Source organism: Sphaerodactylus townsendi, linkage group LG12 (assembly GCF_021028975.2).
Source record: "Sphaerodactylus townsendi isolate TG3544 linkage group LG12, MPM_Stown_v2.3, whole genome shotgun sequence".
In the NCBI taxonomy this organism is placed as follows: domain Eukaryota; kingdom Metazoa; phylum Chordata; class Lepidosauria; order Squamata; family Sphaerodactylidae; genus Sphaerodactylus; species Sphaerodactylus townsendi.
The window spans coordinates 924,641-945,168 of NC_059436.1; the positions used below are offsets into that span (position 1 = coordinate 924,641).

Below are 20,528 nucleotides of genomic sequence, written 5' to 3' on the forward strand. Positions count from 1 at the left end.
GGGGGGGTGGGGGGGGGGGGGGGTGGGGGGGGGGGGGGGTGGGGGGGGGGGGGGGTGGGGGGGGGGGGGGGTGGGGGGGGGGGGGGGTGGGGGGGGGGGGGGGTGGGGGGGGGGGGGGGTGGGGGGGGGGGGGGGTGGGGGGGGGGGGGGGTGGGGGGGGGGGGGGGTGGGGGGGGGGGGGGGTGGGGGGGGGGGGGGGTGGGGGGGGGGGGGGGTGGGGGGGGGGGGGGGTGGGGGGGGGGGGGGGTGGGGGGGGGGGGGGGTGGGGGGGGGGGGGGGTGGGGGGGGGGGGGGGTGGGGGGGGGGGGGGGTGGGGGGGGGGGGGGGTGGGGGGGGGGGGGGGTGGGGGGGGGGGGGGGTGGGGGGGGGGGGGGGTGGGGGGGGGGGGGGGTGGGGGGGGGGGGGGGTGGGGGGGGGGGGGGGTGGGGGGGGGGGGGGGTGGGGGGGGGGGGGGGTGGGGGGGGGGGGGGGTGGGGGGGGGGGGGGGTGGGGGGGGGGGGGGGTGGGGGGGGGGGGGGGTGGGGGGGGGGGGGGGTGGGGGGGGGGGGGGGTGGGGGGGGGGGGGGGTGGGGGGGGGGGGGGGTGGGGGGGGGGGGGGGTGGGGGGGGGGGGGGGTGGGGGGGGGGGGGGGTGGGGGGGGGGGGGGGTGGGGGGGGGGGGGGGTGGGGGGGGGGGGGGGTGGGGGGGGGGGGGGGTGGGGGGGGGGGGGGGTGGGGGGGGGGGGGGGTGGGGGGGGGGGGGGGTGGGGGGGGGGGGGGGTGGGGGGGGGGGGGGGTGGGGGGGGGGGGGGGTGGGGGGGGGGGGGGGTGGGGGGGGGGGGGGGTGGGGGGGGGGGGGGGTGGGGGGGGGGGGGGGTGGGGGGGGGGGGGGGTGGGGGGGGGGGGGGGTGGGGGGGGGGGGGGGTGGGGGGGGGGGGGGGTGGGGGGGGGGGGGGGTGGGGGGGGGGGGGGGTGGGGGGGGGGGGGGGTGGGGGGGGGGGGGGGTGGGGGGGGGGGGGGGTGGGGGGGGGGGGGGGTGGGGGGGGGGGGGGGTGGGGGGGGGGGGGGGTGGGGGGGGGGGGGGGTGGGGGGGGGGGGGGGTGGGGGGGGGGGGGGGTGGGGGGGGGGGGGGGTGGGGGGGGGGGGGGGTGGGGGGGGGGGGGGGTGGGGGGGGGGGGGGGTGGGGGGGGGGGGGGGTGGGGGGGGGGGGGGGTGGGGGGGGGGGGGGGTGGGGGGGGGGGGGGGTGGGGGGGGGGGGGGGTGGGGGGGGGGGGGGGTGGGGGGGGGGGGGGGTGGGGGGGGGGGGGGGTGGGGGGGGGGGGGGGTGGGGGGGGGGGGGGGTGGGGGGGGGGGGGGGTGGGGGGGGGGGGGGGTGGGGGGGGGGGGGGGTGGGGGGGGGGGGGGGTGGGGGGGGGGGGGGGTGGGGGGGGGGGGGGGTGGGGGGGGGGGGGGGTGGGGGGGGGGGGGGGTGGGGGGGGGGGGGGGTGGGGGGGGGGGGGGGTGGGGGGGGGGGGGGGTGGGGGGGGGGGGGGGTGGGGGGGGGGGGGGGTGGGGGGGGGGGGGGGTGGGGGGGGGGGGGGGTGGGGGGGGGGGGGGGTGGGGGGGGGGGGGGGTGGGGGGGGGGGGGGGTGGGGGGGGGGGGGGGTGGGGGGGGGGGGGGGTGGGGGGGGGGGGGGGTGGGGGGGGGGGGGGGTGGGGGGGGGGGGGGGTGGGGGGGGGGGGGGGTGGGGGGGGGGGGGGGTGGGGGGGGGGGGGGGTGGGGGGGGGGGGGGGTGGGGGGGGGGGGGGGTGGGGGGGGGGGGGGGTGGGGGGGGGGGGGGGTGGGGGGGGGGGGGGGTGGGGGGGGGGGGGGGTGGGGGGGGGGGGGGGTGGGGGGGGGGGGGGGTGGGGGGGGGGGGGGGTGGGGGGGGGGGGGGGTGGGGGGGGGGGGGGGTGGGGGGGGGGGGGGGTGGGGGGGGGGGGGGGTGGGGGGGGGGGGGGGTGGGGGGGGGGGGGGGTGGGGGGGGGGGGGGGTGGGGGGGGGGGGGGGTGGGGGGGGGGGGGGGTGGGGGGGGGGGGGGGTGGGGGGGGGGGGGGGTGGGGGGGGGGGGGGGTGGGGGGGGGGGGGGGTGGGGGGGGGGGGGGGTGGGGGGGGGGGGGGGTGGGGGGGGGGGGGGGTGGGGGGGGGGGGGGGTGGGGGGGGGGGGGGGTGGGGGGGGGGGGGGGTGGGGGGGGGGGGGGGTGGGGGGGGGGGGGGGTGGGGGGGGGGGGGGGTGGGGGGGGGGGGGGGTGGGGGGGGGGGGGGGTGGGGGGGGGGGGGGGTGGGGGGGGGGGGGGGTGGGGGGGGGGGGGGGTGGGGGGGGGGGGGGGTGGGGGGGGGGGGGGGTGGGGGGGGGGGGGGGTGGGGGGGGGGGGGGGTGGGGGGGGGGGGGGGTGGGGGGGGGGGGGGGTGGGGGGGGGGGGGGGTGGGGGGGGGGGGGGGTGGGGGGGGGGGGGGGTGGGGGGGGGGGGGGGTGGGGGGGGGGGGGGGTGGGGGGGGGGGGGGGTGGGGGGGGGGGGGGGTGGGGGGGGGGGGGGGTGGGGGGGGGGGGGGGTGGGGGGGGGGGGGGGTGGGGGGGGGGGGGGGTGGGGGGGGGGGGGGGTGGGGGGGGGGGGGGGTGGGGGGGGGGGGGGGTGGGGGGGGGGGGGGGTGGGGGGGGGGGGGGGTGGGGGGGGGGGGGGGTGGGGGGGGGGGGGGGTGGGGGGGGGGGGGGGTGGGGGGGGGGGGGGGTGGGGGGGGGGGGGGGTGGGGGGGGGGGGGGGTGGGGGGGGGGGGGGGTGGGGGGGGGGGGGGGTGGGGGGGGGGGGGGGTGGGGGGGGGGGGGGGTGGGGGGGGGGGGGGGTGGGGGGGGGGGGGGGTGGGGGGGGGGGGGGGTGGGGGGGGGGGGGGGTGGGGGGGGGGGGGGGTGGGGGGGGGGGGGGGTGGGGGGGGGGGGGGGTGGGGGGGGGGGGGGGTGGGGGGGGGGGGGGGTGGGGGGGGGGGGGGGTGGGGGGGGGGGGGGGTGGGGGGGGGGGGGGGTGGGGGGGGGGGGGGGTGGGGGGGGGGGGGGGTGGGGGGGGGGGGGGGTGGGGGGGGGGGGGGGTGGGGGGGGGGGGGGGTGGGGGGGGGGGGGGGTGGGGGGGGGGGGGGGTGGGGGGGGGGGGGGGTGGGGGGGGGGGGGGGTGGGGGGGGGGGGGGGTGGGGGGGGGGGGGGGTGGGGGGGGGGGGGGGTGGGGGGGGGGGGGGGTGGGGGGGGGGGGGGGTGGGGGGGGGGGGGGGTGGGGGGGGGGGGGGGTGGGGGGGGGGGGGGGTGGGGGGGGGGGGGGGTGGGGGGGGGGGGGGGTGGGGGGGGGGGGGGGTGGGGGGGGGGGGGGGTGGGGGGGGGGGGGGGTGGGGGGGGGGGGGGGTGGGGGGGGGGGGGGGTGGGGGGGGGGGGGGGTGGGGGGGGGGGGGGGTGGGGGGGGGGGGGGGTGGGGGGGGGGGGGGGTGGGGGGGGGGGGGGGTGGGGGGGGGGGGGGGTGGGGGGGGGGGGGGGTGGGGGGGGGGGGGGGTGGGGGGGGGGGGGGGTGGGGGGGGGGGGGGGTGGGGGGGGGGGGGGGTGGGGGGGGGGGGGGGTGGGGGGGGGGGGGGGTGGGGGGGGGGGGGGGTGGGGGGGGGGGGGGGTGGGGGGGGGGGGGGGTGGGGGGGGGGGGGGGTGGGGGGGGGGGGGGGTGGGGGGGGGGGGGGGTGGGGGGGGGGGGGGGTGGGGGGGGGGGGGGGTGGGGGGGGGGGGGGGTGGGGGGGGGGGGGGGTGGGGGGGGGGGGGGGTGGGGGGGGGGGGGGGTGGGGGGGGGGGGGGGTGGGGGGGGGGGGGGGTGGGGGGGGGGGGGGGTGGGGGGGGGGGGGGGTGGGGGGGGGGGGGGGTGGGGGGGGGGGGGGGTGGGGGGGGGGGGGGGTGGGGGGGGGGGGGGGTGGGGGGGGGGGGGGGTGGGGGGGGGGGGGGGTGGGGGGGGGGGGGGGTGGGGGGGGGGGGGGGTGGGGGGGGGGGGGGGTGGGGGGGGGGGGGGGTGGGGGGGGGGGGGGGTGGGGGGGGGGGGGGGTGGGGGGGGGGGGGGGTGGGGGGGGGGGGGGGTGGGGGGGGGGGGGGGTGGGGGGGGGGGGGGGTGGGGGGGGGGGGGGGTGGGGGGGGGGGGGGGTGGGGGGGGGGGGGGGTGGGGGGGGGGGGGGGTGGGGGGGGGGGGGGGTGGGGGGGGGGGGGGGTGGGGGGGGGGGGGGGTGGGGGGGGGGGGGGGTGGGGGGGGGGGGGGGTGGGGGGGGGGGGGGGTGGGGGGGGGGGGGGGTGGGGGGGGGGGGGGGTGGGGGGGGGGGGGGGTGGGGGGGGGGGGGGGTGGGGGGGGGGGGGGGTGGGGGGGGGGGGGGGTGGGGGGGGGGGGGGGTGGGGGGGGGGGGGGGTGGGGGGGGGGGGGGGTGGGGGGGGGGGGGGGTGGGGGGGGGGGGGGGTGGGGGGGGGGGGGGGTGGGGGGGGGGGGGGGTGGGGGGGGGGGGGGGTGGGGGGGGGGGGGGGTGGGGGGGGGGGGGGGTGGGGGGGGGGGGGGGTGGGGGGGGGGGGGGGTGGGGGGGGGGGGGGGTGGGGGGGGGGGGGGGTGGGGGGGGGGGGGGGTGGGGGGGGGGGGGGGTGGGGGGGGGGGGGGGTGGGGGGGGGGGGGGGTGGGGGGGGGGGGGGGTGGGGGGGGGGGGGGGTGGGGGGGGGGGGGGGTGGGGGGGGGGGGGGGTGGGGGGGGGGGGGGGTGGGGGGGGGGGGGGGTGGGGGGGGGGGGGGGTGGGGGGGGGGGGGGGTGGGGGGGGGGGGGGGTGGGGGGGGGGGGGGGTGGGGGGGGGGGGGGGTGGGGGGGGGGGGGGGTGGGGGGGGGGGGGGGTGGGGGGGGGGGGGGGTGGGGGGGGGGGGGGGTGGGGGGGGGGGGGGGTGGGGGGGGGGGGGGGTGGGGGGGGGGGGGGGTGGGGGGGGGGGGGGGTGGGGGGGGGGGGGGGTGGGGGGGGGGGGGGGTGGGGGGGGGGGGGGGTGGGGGGGGGGGGGGGTGGGGGGGGGGGGGGGTGGGGGGGGGGGGGGGTGGGGGGGGGGGGGGGTGGGGGGGGGGGGGGGTGGGGGGGGGGGGGGGTGGGGGGGGGGGGGGGTGGGGGGGGGGGGGGGTGGGGGGGGGGGGGGGTGGGGGGGGGGGGGGGTGGGGGGGGGGGGGGGTGGGGGGGGGGGGGGGTGGGGGGGGGGGGGGGTGGGGGGGGGGGGGGGTGGGGGGGGGGGGGGGTGGGGGGGGGGGGGGGTGGGGGGGGGGGGGGGTGGGGGGGGGGGGGGGTGGGGGGGGGGGGGGGTGGGGGGGGGGGGGGGTGGGGGGGGGGGGGGGTGGGGGGGGGGGGGGGTGGGGGGGGGGGGGGGTGGGGGGGGGGGGGGGTGGGGGGGGGGGGGGGTGGGGGGGGGGGGGGGTGGGGGGGGGGGGGGGTGGGGGGGGGGGGGGGTGGGGGGGGGGGGGGGTGGGGGGGGGGGGGGGTGGGGGGGGGGGGGGGTGGGGGGGGGGGGGGGTGGGGGGGGGGGGGGGTGGGGGGGGGGGGGGGTGGGGGGGGGGGGGGGTGGGGGGGGGGGGGGGTGGGGGGGGGGGGGGGTGGGGGGGGGGGGGGGTGGGGGGGGGGGGGGGTGGGGGGGGGGGGGGGTGGGGGGGGGGGGGGGTGGGGGGGGGGGGGGGTGGGGGGGGGGGGGGGTGGGGGGGGGGGGGGGTGGGGGGGGGGGGGGGTGGGGGGGGGGGGGGGTGGGGGGGGGGGGGGGTGGGGGGGGGGGGGGGTGGGGGGGGGGGGGGGTGGGGGGGGGGGGGGGTGGGGGGGGGGGGGGGTGGGGGGGGGGGGGGGTGGGGGGGGGGGGGGGTGGGGGGGGGGGGGGGTGGGGGGGGGGGGGGGTGGGGGGGGGGGGGGGTGGGGGGGGGGGGGGGTGGGGGGGGGGGGGGGTGGGGGGGGGGGGGGGTGGGGGGGGGGGGGGGTGGGGGGGGGGGGGGGTGGGGGGGGGGGGGGGTGGGGGGGGGGGGGGGTGGGGGGGGGGGGGGGTGGGGGGGGGGGGGGGTGGGGGGGGGGGGGGGTGGGGGGGGGGGGGGGTGGGGGGGGGGGGGGGTGGGGGGGGGGGGGGGTGGGGGGGGGGGGGGGTGGGGGGGGGGGGGGGTGGGGGGGGGGGGGGGTGGGGGGGGGGGGGGGTGGGGGGGGGGGGGGGTGGGGGGGGGGGGGGGTGGGGGGGGGGGGGGGTGGGGGGGGGGGGGGGTGGGGGGGGGGGGGGGTGGGGGGGGGGGGGGGTGGGGGGGGGGGGGGGTGGGGGGGGGGGGGGGTGGGGGGGGGGGGGGGTGGGGGGGGGGGGGGGTGGGGGGGGGGGGGGGTGGGGGGGGGGGGGGGTGGGGGGGGGGGGGGGTGGGGGGGGGGGGGGGTGGGGGGGGGGGGGGGTGGGGGGGGGGGGGGGTGGGGGGGGGGGGGGGTGGGGGGGGGGGGGGGTGGGGGGGGGGGGGGGTGGGGGGGGGGGGGGGTGGGGGGGGGGGGGGGTGGGGGGGGGGGGGGGTGGGGGGGGGGGGGGGTGGGGGGGGGGGGGGGTGGGGGGGGGGGGGGGTGGGGGGGGGGGGGGGTGGGGGGGGGGGGGGGTGGGGGGGGGGGGGGGTGGGGGGGGGGGGGGGTGGGGGGGGGGGGGGGTGGGGGGGGGGGGGGGTGGGGGGGGGGGGGGGTGGGGGGGGGGGGGGGTGGGGGGGGGGGGGGGTGGGGGGGGGGGGGGGTGGGGGGGGGGGGGGGTGGGGGGGGGGGGGGGTGGGGGGGGGGGGGGGTGGGGGGGGGGGGGGGTGGGGGGGGGGGGGGGTGGGGGGGGGGGGGGGTGGGGGGGGGGGGGGGTGGGGGGGGGGGGGGGTGGGGGGGGGGGGGGGTGGGGGGGGGGGGGGGTGGGGGGGGGGGGGGGTGGGGGGGGGGGGGGGTGGGGGGGGGGGGGGGTGGGGGGGGGGGGGGGTGGGGGGGGGGGGGGGTGGGGGGGGGGGGGGGTGGGGGGGGGGGGGGGTGGGGGGGGGGGGGGGTGGGGGGGGGGGGGGGTGGGGGGGGGGGGGGGTGGGGGGGGGGGGGGGTGGGGGGGGGGGGGGGTGGGGGGGGGGGGGGGTGGGGGGGGGGGGGGGTGGGGGGGGGGGGGGGTGGGGGGGGGGGGGGGTGGGGGGGGGGGGGGGTGGGGGGGGGGGGGGGTGGGGGGGGGGGGGGGTGGGGGGGGGGGGGGGTGGGGGGGGGGGGGGGTGGGGGGGGGGGGGGGTGGGGGGGGGGGGGGGTGGGGGGGGGGGGGGGTGGGGGGGGGGGGGGGTGGGGGGGGGGGGGGGTGGGGGGGGGGGGGGGTGGGGGGGGGGGGGGGTGGGGGGGGGGGGGGGTGGGGGGGGGGGGGGGTGGGGGGGGGGGGGGGTGGGGGGGGGGGGGGGTGGGGGGGGGGGGGGGTGGGGGGGGGGGGGGGTGGGGGGGGGGGGGGGTGGGGGGGGGGGGGGGTGGGGGGGGGGGGGGGTGGGGGGGGGGGGGGGTGGGGGGGGGGGGGGGTGGGGGGGGGGGGGGGTGGGGGGGGGGGGGGGTGGGGGGGGGGGGGGGTGGGGGGGGGGGGGGGTGGGGGGGGGGGGGGGTGGGGGGGGGGGGGGGTGGGGGGGGGGGGGGGTGGGGGGGGGGGGGGGTGGGGGGGGGGGGGGGTGGGGGGGGGGGGGGGTGGGGGGGGGGGGGGGTGGGGGGGGGGGGGGGTGGGGGGGGGGGGGGGTGGGGGGGGGGGGGGGTGGGGGGGGGGGGGGGTGGGGGGGGGGGGGGGTGGGGGGGGGGGGGGGTGGGGGGGGGGGGGGGTGGGGGGGGGGGGGGGTGGGGGGGGGGGGGGGTGGGGGGGGGGGGGGGTGGGGGGGGGGGGGGGTGGGGGGGGGGGGGGGTGGGGGGGGGGGGGGGTGGGGGGGGGGGGGGGTGGGGGGGGGGGGGGGTGGGGGGGGGGGGGGGTGGGGGGGGGGGGGGGTGGGGGGGGGGGGGGGTGGGGGGGGGGGGGGGTGGGGGGGGGGGGGGGTGGGGGGGGGGGGGGGTGGGGGGGGGGGGGGGTGGGGGGGGGGGGGGGTGGGGGGGGGGGGGGGTGGGGGGGGGGGGGGGTGGGGGGGGGGGGGGGTGGGGGGGGGGGGGGGTGGGGGGGGGGGGGGGTGGGGGGGGGGGGGGGTGGGGGGGGGGGGGGGTGGGGGGGGGGGGGGGTGGGGGGGGGGGGGGGTGGGGGGGGGGGGGGGTGGGGGGGGGGGGGGGTGGGGGGGGGGGGGGGTGGGGGGGGGGGGGGGTGGGGGGGGGGGGGGGTGGGGGGGGGGGGGGGTGGGGGGGGGGGGGGGTGGGGGGGGGGGGGGGTGGGGGGGGGGGGGGGTGGGGGGGGGGGGGGGTGGGGGGGGGGGGGGGTGGGGGGGGGGGGGGGTGGGGGGGGGGGGGGGTGGGGGGGGGGGGGGGTGGGGGGGGGGGGGGGTGGGGGGGGGGGGGGGTGGGGGGGGGGGGGGGTGGGGGGGGGGGGGGGTGGGGGGGGGGGGGGGTGGGGGGGGGGGGGGGTGGGGGGGGGGGGGGGTGGGGGGGGGGGGGGGTGGGGGGGGGGGGGGGTGGGGGGGGGGGGGGGTGGGGGGGGGGGGGGGTGGGGGGGGGGGGGGGTGGGGGGGGGGGGGGGTGGGGGGGGGGGGGGGTGGGGGGGGGGGGGGGTGGGGGGGGGGGGGGGTGGGGGGGGGGGGGGGTGGGGGGGGGGGGGGGTGGGGGGGGGGGGGGGTGGGGGGGGGGGGGGGTGGGGGGGGGGGGGGGTGGGGGGGGGGGGGGGTGGGGGGGGGGGGGGGTGGGGGGGGGGGGGGGTGGGGGGGGGGGGGGGTGGGGGGGGGGGGGGGTGGGGGGGGGGGGGGGTGGGGGGGGGGGGGGGTGGGGGGGGGGGGGGGTGGGGGGGGGGGGGGGTGGGGGGGGGGGGGGGTGGGGGGGGGGGGGGGTGGGGGGGGGGGGGGGTGGGGGGGGGGGGGGGTGGGGGGGGGGGGGGGTGGGGGGGGGGGGGGGTGGGGGGGGGGGGGGGTGGGGGGGGGGGGGGGTGGGGGGGGGGGGGGGTGGGGGGGGGGGGGGGTGGGGGGGGGGGGGGGTGGGGGGGGGGGGGGGTGGGGGGGGGGGGGGGTGGGGGGGGGGGGGGGTGGGGGGGGGGGGGGGTGGGGGGGGGGGGGGGTGGGGGGGGGGGGGGGTGGGGGGGGGGGGGGGTGGGGGGGGGGGGGGGTGGGGGGGGGGGGGGGTGGGGGGGGGGGGGGGTGGGGGGGGGGGGGGGTGGGGGGGGGGGGGGGTGGGGGGGGGGGGGGGTGGGGGGGGGGGGGGGTGGGGGGGGGGGGGGGTGGGGGGGGGGGGGGGTGGGGGGGGGGGGGGGTGGGGGGGGGGGGGGGTGGGGGGGGGGGGGGGTGGGGGGGGGGGACCACAGTCTATGGCATTGATTAAACAGAATGTCTCAGCTACTGAATGATTCAGCTTTTGAGGGCTCTCCAGTGATGCTGATGTCTTTCAGTTATTCACACGCAGGCCATTTTTGCTTCTCCTCTTCCTTGCACCTGTGTTTTGGGTCATTGTGCTTCTATAGCAGTAGGATAGAATTTGAACGGATCACGTTTTCCCCAGGAAGGCTTGGGGAGGCCTTAACTTGTTGGATCTCTACCTGTCTCACAACAGTTTAAAAGGCACTGGGACCACACCAAAGGAAAAGAGTCTCTGAAAAATATTCTGCATGAAAAATTGCGAAGGACATTTTCAAGAATGCTGGAAATGAATTTACTTTGGCTCCAGTTGTAAAAAAAAAAATGTATTGGCTTCCAAAAAGGTCATACCAGGAACAAACCATGACTGGGACTTGGCAGTGGCGCTAGGCTTGTACAACCCAGGCCCAAATAAATACTTTCAAATATCTCACCTCCTTCTCTTTCCTTTTCTTCTCCAGGGCACATTCAATGCAGAGCAGAGTCTTCATGTCAGTGGCAGCCAATCCACCCCTTCCCAAGCAGGATGGCCCAGGCATACCTCTCTATCACTTCACTCCAGAACTGGAGAACCGGGGGCAACTCTGGACCTCAGTTTGGATGACTTTATCCCTTCACATCTCCAAAAATCTGTGAACAACAGCTTGAGCCCAATATCCCCCAGGGCGACATCTACTCCGCAGACTGTGCAGGCCCCCATTCATCGCAGAGTGAGTGAGCCCCAGAAATGCTCAGAAATATTCTGTGTGTGTGTGTGTGAGAGAGAGAGACTGACAACAGTCCAGAAATAAGAGACTGTTGGCTTAACTAGAAGGAAACAGTGCTAGCAAAGAGTGAGTTGAGGCACGTGAGTCTTTTCTCTTTAAAATCGATAAGCTCAAAGAATAGCTGAATAAATCCTCCACCCTTTTCTCATAAAAAAAGTTACCTGAATCTTCTTTGGAGGCATTGTTTAAACAGCCTTGCATTCTAGGCCGTTGCTGCCGCGGGGTTCATTCTCGGTTTTTCTGCTTAAGCTTCCTTTTTCCAAGCAGCCTTAACACCTGTGTTTTTCTTTATCAAATAACTTATAGGAAAACATGACTTTTGACCTGCTCAGGTTATATGGTTTTCTTCTGAAACGCCTCTCAGTTTCTTTATCGGCAACATGTAAGACTCTTTCTTCAGTTCTTGCTGAAGCACTTGTTCAGATGGAGTATTTCCTGCATCAATAAAGGACTTCAAAGGCATAGCAATGCCAAAGAGCAGCATTTTAGAGATTATAGTAATCCCGCCAATCCTGTTCCATCCTGCAGCCCACTATCTAGATGTCTAATTCCTGAACCCGCGGGACATCGCCGCTCGAAACAATCTACTGCAGCATTTACAAAATGAAGGGATGTTTTGACAAATCTAGGAGATCTCACAGGTTTACAGAAAAATGTTAAATTTAAAACAAAGTTAAGAAGGAGATGAAAGAAAACTGTATTAGAATGCCAAGATTCCATGAGATTATCTCATGAGTTCTTGGCAGCCATTTTGGAGCACCAAACCATAGTTTCCCTATTCCATCCTTTCCCTTCACACACTGTAGTTCTTTCCCTTTCATAGAAAATCACAGTTTGTGATAGTGCTTGCCCTCCAAATCAGAACTGGGAATCCTAGTAATGTCAGCACAAACAATGATTTGGTGTGAAAATGCTCCTGGCAGGAATGGCGGATCCCTCACCCCCAGTGATTGTTTCTCACTGTTGCTCCAAGCAGCAGCAGCAGAAAAATAAAACAGTGGCTGTAGAGATGCCATCATTGCTTGAGATTTCCTAAGTAGCCTTTCTGCCTTTAACTTGGCTCACATAACATTTCAGTACAATAAAAACAGAATTCAGCAGGCCCCATTATAGAATAATGTTTAGGGTTTTCTGTTTTCCTCTGGCTATCCTTAAGTCAAAATAAAACAGGTTATTGTCTATTGTGCTGTCATCGCAGCCATAAATTAGAAAAATTAGGTGTGCGTGGGCTAAAGCTTGCGAGGCAGGTGAATTTGTTGCTGGAAATGTTGGTAGACTGCGACTGAGAAAATCATGAATTATTTCCAAATGTTTTACTTTAGCTTTTTAGAAAGAAATCAGCAACAGAAACCAGAATTTTGACCCAAACTTTATTGCTTAGTAATGTCATGGACAAAAAATAGCAGGGAAAATTTGTCTATTGCCCCCAAATGAGCACAAGTTTATCTTATCTATATATGTGCTACTGAATCTTCTAAGGACAATATTTAAATTGAGAGGACCTTCCCGTTTTTTGGAGACATGTTCTGATTTTGGAATAGAGTTCATCTAAATAACTTTTTCGAATGTATTTATGTATTTATTTAGGGATCATGCAAAAGCCTCAGGGCAATTTATAAAAAATAAAAACAATTTTTAAAATTTAAAATGCTATATACTGAAGAGAACAGCAGTACCATGCTAATGAGTTGTTGTGTTGTCTCCATTCTCTGAAGGTGCCTGTGATTCGTCACTGTGGCTCTAATACCCTGAATTTTGAGTTCCATGACACAAGCCCTCGAACTGTGAACAATGGGATGTCACAGCCACGGAAAACAGCCCAATGGAAATCTGGTAATTCCAGCCAAACTATGGAGAGAGGGCAAGGGAATAAAATATTCTTCTTGGCAATGAGATTGAACACCTTGTGGCCTTTTGCCTGTTTCTCATCCTGTTGTCCATTTGCTTGAGTCTCTCAGAAAGCAGCTCCAAACCCCCCAAGCTTAGTTGCCTCTGTGGTGTAATGAGCAGAAAAAGTAACAGGTGGGTAGAGAATTTGTTCTACTGCAGGATGAGGGGAAAGTCAGGGCCACTTGTGTCCACAGACCCACCTCATAAATTCCCGGCCCATATTACTTCCTTGCAAACTTCTCTGCACCCCCATGTTCCCTTTAGAGTCCAAGTGGGACTGAATTCCTGGTTACCTAGTACAGATGAGAGGTCCAAGGAGAATTGAAGCTGATGGCTGGTCTCATTGAGACATGAAGTATTCTAGAAAAATTCAGAGGATTTAGCTATAGCTTTTGTTCTGTCCAGAATCCATTCTTCCCTCCCCTGAATTATTATTATATTTTCTAAGTACTTGTAAGAACATACAAATTATGTTATTGAATCTGACCAAGCAACTCTGACCTAGCTCAATATTTCTTTCAAGAAATAACCTACCACATGCCTCTGAGAAACTTACAATCATGGCGTGTTGCTGGCCGACAAAATAACATGGTTTCTGTACCCTGAGCACAACTGACCTCTTTGTCTAGTCCTTGCTGTATATTCATTAATTCATTTATTCCATTTATTAGATTTCTAAACTGCCTTTCCAAAGCTCATGGCAGTATACAACCACTGTAAACCAAGGGTTTCCAACCATTTTGAGCCTCCAACCATTTTGAGCACAGCAACAAAATGGCTGCTGCAAAATATCTGTTGCAGGAGGTGGAGCCAGCCACAAAACGATTGCCACAGCTTAATTTCAGTAATATCGTGCAGATCCTTGTGCTATGATGGTGGCTGTTGCCAAAGCAACATTTTAAAAAATCTGCCGATCAAATCTCCAGTGGTCAATCAGAAGCCTTGCTGGGCATAAGAACATAAGAACAAGCCAGCTGGATCAGACCAAAGTCCATCTAGTCCAGCTCTCTGCTACTCGCAGTGGCCCACCAGGTGCCTTTGGGAGCTCACATGTAGGATGTGAACGCAATGGCCTTCTGCGGCTGTTGCTCCCGATCACCTGGTCTGTTAAGGCATTTGCAATCTCAGATCAAGGAGGATCAAGATTGGTAGCCATAAATCGACTTCTCCTCCATAAATCTGTCCAAGCCCCTTTTAAAGCTATCCAGGTTAATTTGGCCATCACCCACCTCCTGTGGCAGCATATTCCAAACACCAATCCTGCGTTGCGTGAAGAAGTGCCTTCCTTTTATTGGTCCTAATTCTTCCCCCCAGCATTTTCAGTGAATTCCACAGTTTCTAGTATTGTGAGAAAGAGAGAAAAATTTCTCTCTGGCAGCGTCTTCTACCCCATGCATGAATTTTGTGGGCTTGTCCCTTTATCCCCTCAGCCGCCTCCTCTCCAGAGCTAAAGGAGTCCCAAACACTGCAGCCTCTCCTCATAGGGAAGGTGCTCCAGTCCCTCAATCATCCTTGTTGCCCTTCTCTTGGCACTTGCAGATCACGGTGACCAGGGCTTCTAGTTTTGAGTACTCCAAGTCGCGGTCGCACCACTGCTTTATATAAAGGGCATGACAATCTTTGCAGTTTTATTATCAGTTAGGTTGGGTGCTGTAGCGTTTCGAACAGCAACAATGAAATTGTTCACAGCAGCATTCTCTCCTGACGTTTCGCCTGCATCTGTGGCTGGCATCCCGGAAACCACACAGCACCCAAGTGATTCCAGCCCAGGAGTAGAAGCCTTCAACAATGCATTATTATCAATTCAACTTCCTAGCCAGTCCCACAGCATAGAGTTTGCCTTTTTTTACAGCTACCGTGCGTTGGGTTGGCATTCCCATGGACGCTATCAGCTAAGACCGCCAGTAAGGCGTTCCTGCCTAGGGACATGAGATTACCCTATGTCACCGGGCGCTGTTAGTCACGTGGGGGGGGGGCACCAATATTTCAGGAGTCGTTTGTGTGTTTTTGATTTTTAAAGTGTTTTTTCATTTCCGGCCTGCAGGGGGTGCATTTTAAAATTTAAGCGGCACCAAAATTTCAGAATTACCATCCAGAGACTATCCTGATAATACCACTTTAAATTTGGTGATGTTTGGTTCACCAGAGGCAGAAGTTATGGACTAAAGGGGAATTTTATCCCCATTGTTGACTTCAATGGAAGCTGGCCCTGAGATAGGGGCTAACTGTTTGAGGGACCATAACTTTAGTCCCCCTGAATATAACTTCACTAAACAGGTGGCATCATAAGAATAGTTAACAGATGATGCCCTGGGGAATTCAGTAATCACTAACTTTAAAAAATACACCCCTTCCAATTTTCCCAAGATATTTGCCCAAAGATTCTTTGTTTTGCAGAGACTTTTGCTCCATTGCTTAGCCAATGGGGAATTTCTACGATTATTTAATGGGCGGAGCTGCACATTTTGCTGAAGATGGAGGCACCAGACTTTGGGCATGGGGTGGCTCCAGGAGACCTCCTGGTAGTAGCATCCAGGTTTTGGGGCCCGCTGCTTCTGGGGGTTCAATTTTATGGGCTTTTAAAAGGCTTATTTTGTTTTAGCTCCTGCACTTGAAAGCCTGTGTGCTGGGTTCTCCTCAGAACTCTCTCAACTATCCCCCCCCCACTCCGGAAGCAAAGAAGCTAAGCTAGAAGCTTGGATGCTGTTACTCAAGACCTCTTGGAGCCACCTTGAAAGTCACAGTGCCTCTATGTTCAAAGATGTGCAGCCTGCACTCAGAAATTCCTCGATACCAGGTACAATGGAACCAAGTCACTGCAAAACCGAAGAATCTTAGGCAAATGTCTTGGGGTGCCTGGAAGAGATGTATTTTTAAAGGCTGGTGACACCAAAGATTTCAGAGATTATCATCTGGTAGCTATTCTTATGAGTGCCACCCCAGTTTGGCGAGAGTTTTATGTTCAGGGAGGTTCAAAGTTATGGTCCCTCAAATGGAATGCTTTATCTCAGGTTAACTCCCATTGAAAACAATGGGGATGGGGCGATTCCATTCCGGAGTCCTTAGCACCGCGCCTAGAACCAAACATCACCAAACTCAGATTGGTATCGTAAGGACCCCGATCTGGATGATGCCCACAGAATCATCGGAGATATACAAGCTTTAAAAATCAGCTTCCTGGAGGCTGAGAAAAGGCTACCAAAAAAATACACCCCAAAAGCCCAAATACCTTTGCGTTAGCATTTCCATTTCATATTTAGGGCAGGACATGTTGGACAATTTTTGTCAGATAATGTGCTAGAATTACTTTAGATTCCAAGCTGAATCTGGTATTTGTTTCATCTGAATCTCCAAGCATCAAAAGTGATGCTCTTTCAGGGTTAGGGAGAATCCACCCCCAAACAGCATCACTTTCCAATTTGTTATAACCGGGTCTCCAAGATTCTCCCTTGAAGGTAGATTTCAAGGAAGATTTCTGAGCTCCCTAGTTTGCCCAAACTGCCATTAGAGGAAATGATGCTGTTTAGGGGAAGTGAATTCCACCCTGGAGGTGTTTTGTGAGGAGATGATGCTGACATTTGTTTGAGGTAAAATGTTTTTTGCTAGCAAGAATTTGATTTGCTTAAAGAGATTTTACATGCTTAATGCAGGCTTTTTTCGGCTTGGGGTTGACATAGGGCTGACACGGCCTACCTCCATAGAGTTGGGCTGGCATTTGGAAATTAGGAGAAGAGTTGGGCGGAGTGGGTAGGGAGGCCAAGCGGGCAGTGATGGGAGTGGGAGGAGTTTTGTGAGCTGGTACAAAAGATGTTGTTTAGTCAGTGCAGTGGGAGGGTGCAAGCTGCCCATCCGCCTTAGGCCAGGAGAGGGCCCGGGGCATGGCGCCAAGCTCAGGTTTTGTCCCCAGAGGCCAGCTGGCTTAGAATACGCCCCTGCTAAGACACCTAAATCCCTTTCCTGGTCTGTGACCCCAATAGCTTTTATTTCTGTATCATGTATGTGAAGTTTGGGATTTTTTTGCCCCTATGTGCATCACATTACATTTTGCTACATTGAACTGCTGTTGCCATTTCTAGGCCTCCCCCCCTAAATTTATCAAAAGTCCGGCAAGAGCTCTTCATGATCCTTTGTGAAGTTCTCGCCACCCTACATAATTTAGTATCATCTGCAAGCTTGGCCCACCCACACTGCCCACCCCTCGCTTCCAGGTCATTTTATGAACAGGTTAAAGAGCACTGGAGTCCCCAAAGCGGATCAGCAGGGGGATTTTACTCCCGACATCTCTCCATTGTGAGAACTTCCCAAACAGGATCTTTGTTTCCTGTTTCTCAACCAGTTTTTAATCCATAGGAGGACTTCCCCTCTTATTCCTTCATTGCTGCGTTTTCTGAGGCACAAGCCCTACCTGCCCCACCCACTTCCTCAAAACACTTGATGGGTGCCAAAAAGTTCTGATGTTCTCATCCTTGATGGGATGCCAAAAAAAGGTGTCAGTGGGCACCTTGGCACCCATAGTCACCATGTTGGGGACTCTTACTGTAAACTATTGGTATTTCTTTGCAGCAAGCAACTGGTACCAAACCTGGCCTGCTAAAGAAATTAGACCACTGAAATCTCAAGCAGCAGCACCTGTTCCCCACCTGGCCAATTCATCCACAAGCCCAGTTGTCAGTGGTGCCTCACAACCAAACTGGTCAGCCACCTGGACAATGGATGGCAGGAGAAAGGGGAAACGCTGGGTGAAGTATGATGGAATTGGACCAGTGGATGAGTCTGGGATGCCCCTTGCCTCGCGATCGGTGAGTCCAGTTGGAATAGATGTGAACAGCATGTGAAAAACTCAACTCTTTGGCCTCCTGGCTCCATTCTGTGACTGTAGCTGAACTGATGGTCTGGGAATTTCCTGGTTCTTTTCTCCGACTATGCACAGCTGGACTTGGGCCCTTTCCCCACTTACCTTTGTCCGAGGGTTGCTGCGTGCAATTCCCAGCATGCGCAATTCCTGGCGTGCGCCCCAGGTTCCCCACAGAGCGCGGGGTCATCAAAAGGCGCCATTTCAAAAGACGCCAGGAATTACGTTAACTGAGGGGACGCGAGAGAGGCAGCATCGGGGCGACTGCGTTCTCGCCGCCCCTGAAGTGAGGAGTGCAGCTGGACCCCACGCTACTTGAGGAGAGTAGCACGAGGCTTAAGGTAAGTGGGGAAAGGGCCTATGTCTGCTGTTGGATGCCAATCTCTTAAAATTTATCCAAAAGAGCTGTATTGATGGTAAATGATGTGGGTGTATGATCTGAAATGGACAGTGTGTTCAGTGGCCTACAAAAGCATCATTTATACCTGGAAATACATGTACCCGTACGCGCATTTTGGCATTTTCGCACGAAGCTAAATGAGTATGCAAGCCATCCATGGAAATAAGAACATACTAGTCCTGCGGAGCAGATATGAATTCTGAGCTTGCTGGTAACAGTATTTACTGGAAACAGGAAGCCAGCACTGGGGACTGCGTGGCTGCTTGCATAACTTCATCCTCTCCCCAATACAGGGTTTCATATACACTTTCCTTGTCGGCCTTGCACCGGATTAGCTGCACATCTGCACTGATCTCAGGGATGGATGCTGCTGACTAGGATTTCCATCTTAAGCAGGATTTGAACATTCATACAGATGTAAGACGGGGAAGGGGGCAGAGAATTTTCCCTACAGATGTGGAGGAGGCAGTGAATGGGAACGGGCATGCCTTCTGGAGGTTTGGCTTCCAATTAGGGGCGGGTTGGCTGTTTAATATATGGAGAAACTCCTGATAGGTAGGGCTACTTGTTCTAAGTTGGGAAATACTGGAGCCTATATAGACACTGAGGTTTGAGTAGGGAAGGGACCTCAGTGGGATATAAAGTGCCATAGAGTCCACCTTCCAAAGGGGCCGTTTTCTCCAGGTGAACTGCTCTCTTGCCAGGAGACCTGCCCTGAGACTGTGGTAAAAGATTAGGAATAAATGAAGAAGGAGATGAAGAGTTTGGATTTATATCTCCCCTTTCTTTCCTGTAGGAGACTCAAAGGGGCTTATAATCTCTTTGCCCTTCCCCCTTCACAACAACACCCTGTGAGGTGGGTGGGGCTGAGAGAACTCCGAAAAGCTGTGACTAGCCCAAGGTCACCCAGCTGGCGTGTGTGGGAGTGCACAGGCTAATCTGAATTCCCCAGATAAGCCTCCACAGCTCAAGCGGCAGAGCTGGGAATCAAACCCGGTTCCTCCAGATTAGAATGCAGCTGCTCTTAACCGCTGCGCCACTGCTGCTGTAAATAGAAATAGATGAGTTTTAATAGCAGGAGATCTCCAGCCAACACATGAAGGTTAGCAACCCGACTGATGGGCCTTTGTCCTAGAGGGCTACTTGTAACCAGGCCCAACTTTGCTAGGATTGACCTGGCCATGTGGGTCTCTCTGCTATAATAATATCAAGGCTAAATGCTGGAGTTCCTTCTGCATGTGTTTGCCCTTGAAGATGACCTGTAAACTCCAGTGAATACAGAACACTGCAGCTCATTTACTAGATGGAGTATGCACATGATACTTAAGCTGCAGTCGTTCAATTAGTTACCGATTAGTTTCCAGATTCAGTTCAAGGTGCTGGTTGTTACCTTCAGAGTCCTTCACGGCCTAAGACCCTCATATCTGCGGACAGCCTCTCTCCCTGTGTGCCACTGAGATAGCTTCACTTATCTGAGCAAAACCTCCTGAAGTACCGCTCTACAGAGTGAGATCAAGCGGCTGCGGAACTCCCAGCACTCTCTGCTGCTTGGCTCCCGATAGTTAGAATGAAGCATGTCTCATGGTTCCCTGCACGTTTACACTCCATCCTGCAGAATTTGTCAAACAGAATTATTCGGAAGGGTGCTTTTACAATGGGAATAGGGATATCATTTGAATATCTTTGGAAATTATGTAATATTGTATTGTGGGGAGGGGGTTGGATCATTGTACTTACATTGTACATTGGATCATTGTTTTAATTACATTTTGTAATACTTTTATTGCATTGTATGTTGTATGTTTTATGCTGGTTTTTATTGCATTGTTTTCTAATTCCTGCTAATCCTACCAGAATCTCCCATTAAGATGGGTGGATTTTAAAACAAAAGCTCAAATAAATAAGAAACAACTGCTATAGCCATGCCATGTGACTTGACACGTACGCGGAAATCTTACTTGCACTAAGGAAGAAGCCTGTATTTCTTCCTGGTGACCGAATAATACCATGGATTTATAATAGCATTGCAGTAGCAGAGACTGCAGAATTCTGTAGAGATGAGGCAAACTGCCCTGTCCGACCTCATAGATGTCTTCCTTTAACTTTGTGTCTGCTAGTGATTTTTGGTTTCTGTTGCAGAGCGTGAATAGCCCCCGAGACTGGTACCGCAACATGTTCCAGCAGATCCATAGCAAACTCCCTGGTAAGGCAACGTTAGAGCGGCAAGTTAATCTAGTCGCTGTGAGGAATAAACCAGTAACCCTGGTAGATGTCGGCTGCATCTGCCCCACTAACACATAGGCTCCACTGCATACTTTTGCGTGTAGGCCCCTCTAATTGGTAAAATGTTTGCGATTGCATTTATTTTTTCCAGGCTGTTGCACTTGCAGCCCTGTTTAGATGGCATCAATGCCCTGACCTGGATGGCCAAGGCTGGCTGAATCTAGTGCAGATCTTAGAAGCTAAAGCGGGGCTGAAATAAGTTAGCACTTGGATGGGAGACCACCAAGGACATCTAAGGTCTCCAGGCACGTTGCTAGTTTCTGGCCTTGAAAACCCTACAGGGGTAGGCAAATTGCATCAATTGTGACTTGCCAGCGCGCCACTTTTACCAAATAAAATCAATATTGCTATGTTATCTTATTACAGAGGTACTTGTATATAGGGGGAAAGCGCATGGTGCGGCCGGAGCGTCATCCTAAAGCACATCCCGTCCGCCGGCACTCCTGCTCCACCCCCGCAATGCCCTCACCACACCCCCACAGGGGTGCGCGCAGAGGTGGGATCCAACCAGTTCTCACTTCTCTAGAAGTGGTTACTGATTTTTTCTGAGTGCTGAGAAGGGGTTACTAAAGCAGCCTCCCTGCCCAATAGGGACTGGGAAGTTCGCGTGTGCAACAAGCCACTTTCTTTGAATCCCACTTGCTGGCGGAACCTGTTATTAAATTTTTTGGATCCCACCACTGGGTGCGCGCCCGGTGCGTCACGCACCCCCTGTCCCCTTGAAGCTACGCCTCTGTCTTCTTGTAATCCTCGTACGAGTCCTGTCAGACAGGGCAGTATTATTAGCTCCATGTTGTAGATTGGCAGGCAATGAGACGGAAAGAGAAGGGCTTGCAAAGAATCGCCCAGAGAATTCATGACTGACCGAA

General features: G+C 67.6%; 1 protein-coding gene across 1 annotated transcript in view; it reads left to right on the forward strand.

The window, feature by feature from the left end:
• The window catches only part of LOC125441985 (vinexin-like), a 36,150-nt gene that overhangs the window by 13,738 nt on the left and 1,884 nt on the right, over positions 1–20,528 (forward strand). Inside the window, exons 2-5 of the mRNA XM_048513072.1 lie at positions 9,929–10,177; positions 11,950–12,067; positions 16,688–16,923; positions 19,516–19,579. Of these exons, the coding sequence (XP_048369029.1) occupies positions 9,929–10,177; positions 11,950–12,067; positions 16,688–16,923; positions 19,516–19,579 (667 nt within the window). The remainder of the gene's footprint in view (positions 1–9,928; positions 10,178–11,949; positions 12,068–16,687; positions 16,924–19,515; positions 19,580–20,528) is intronic.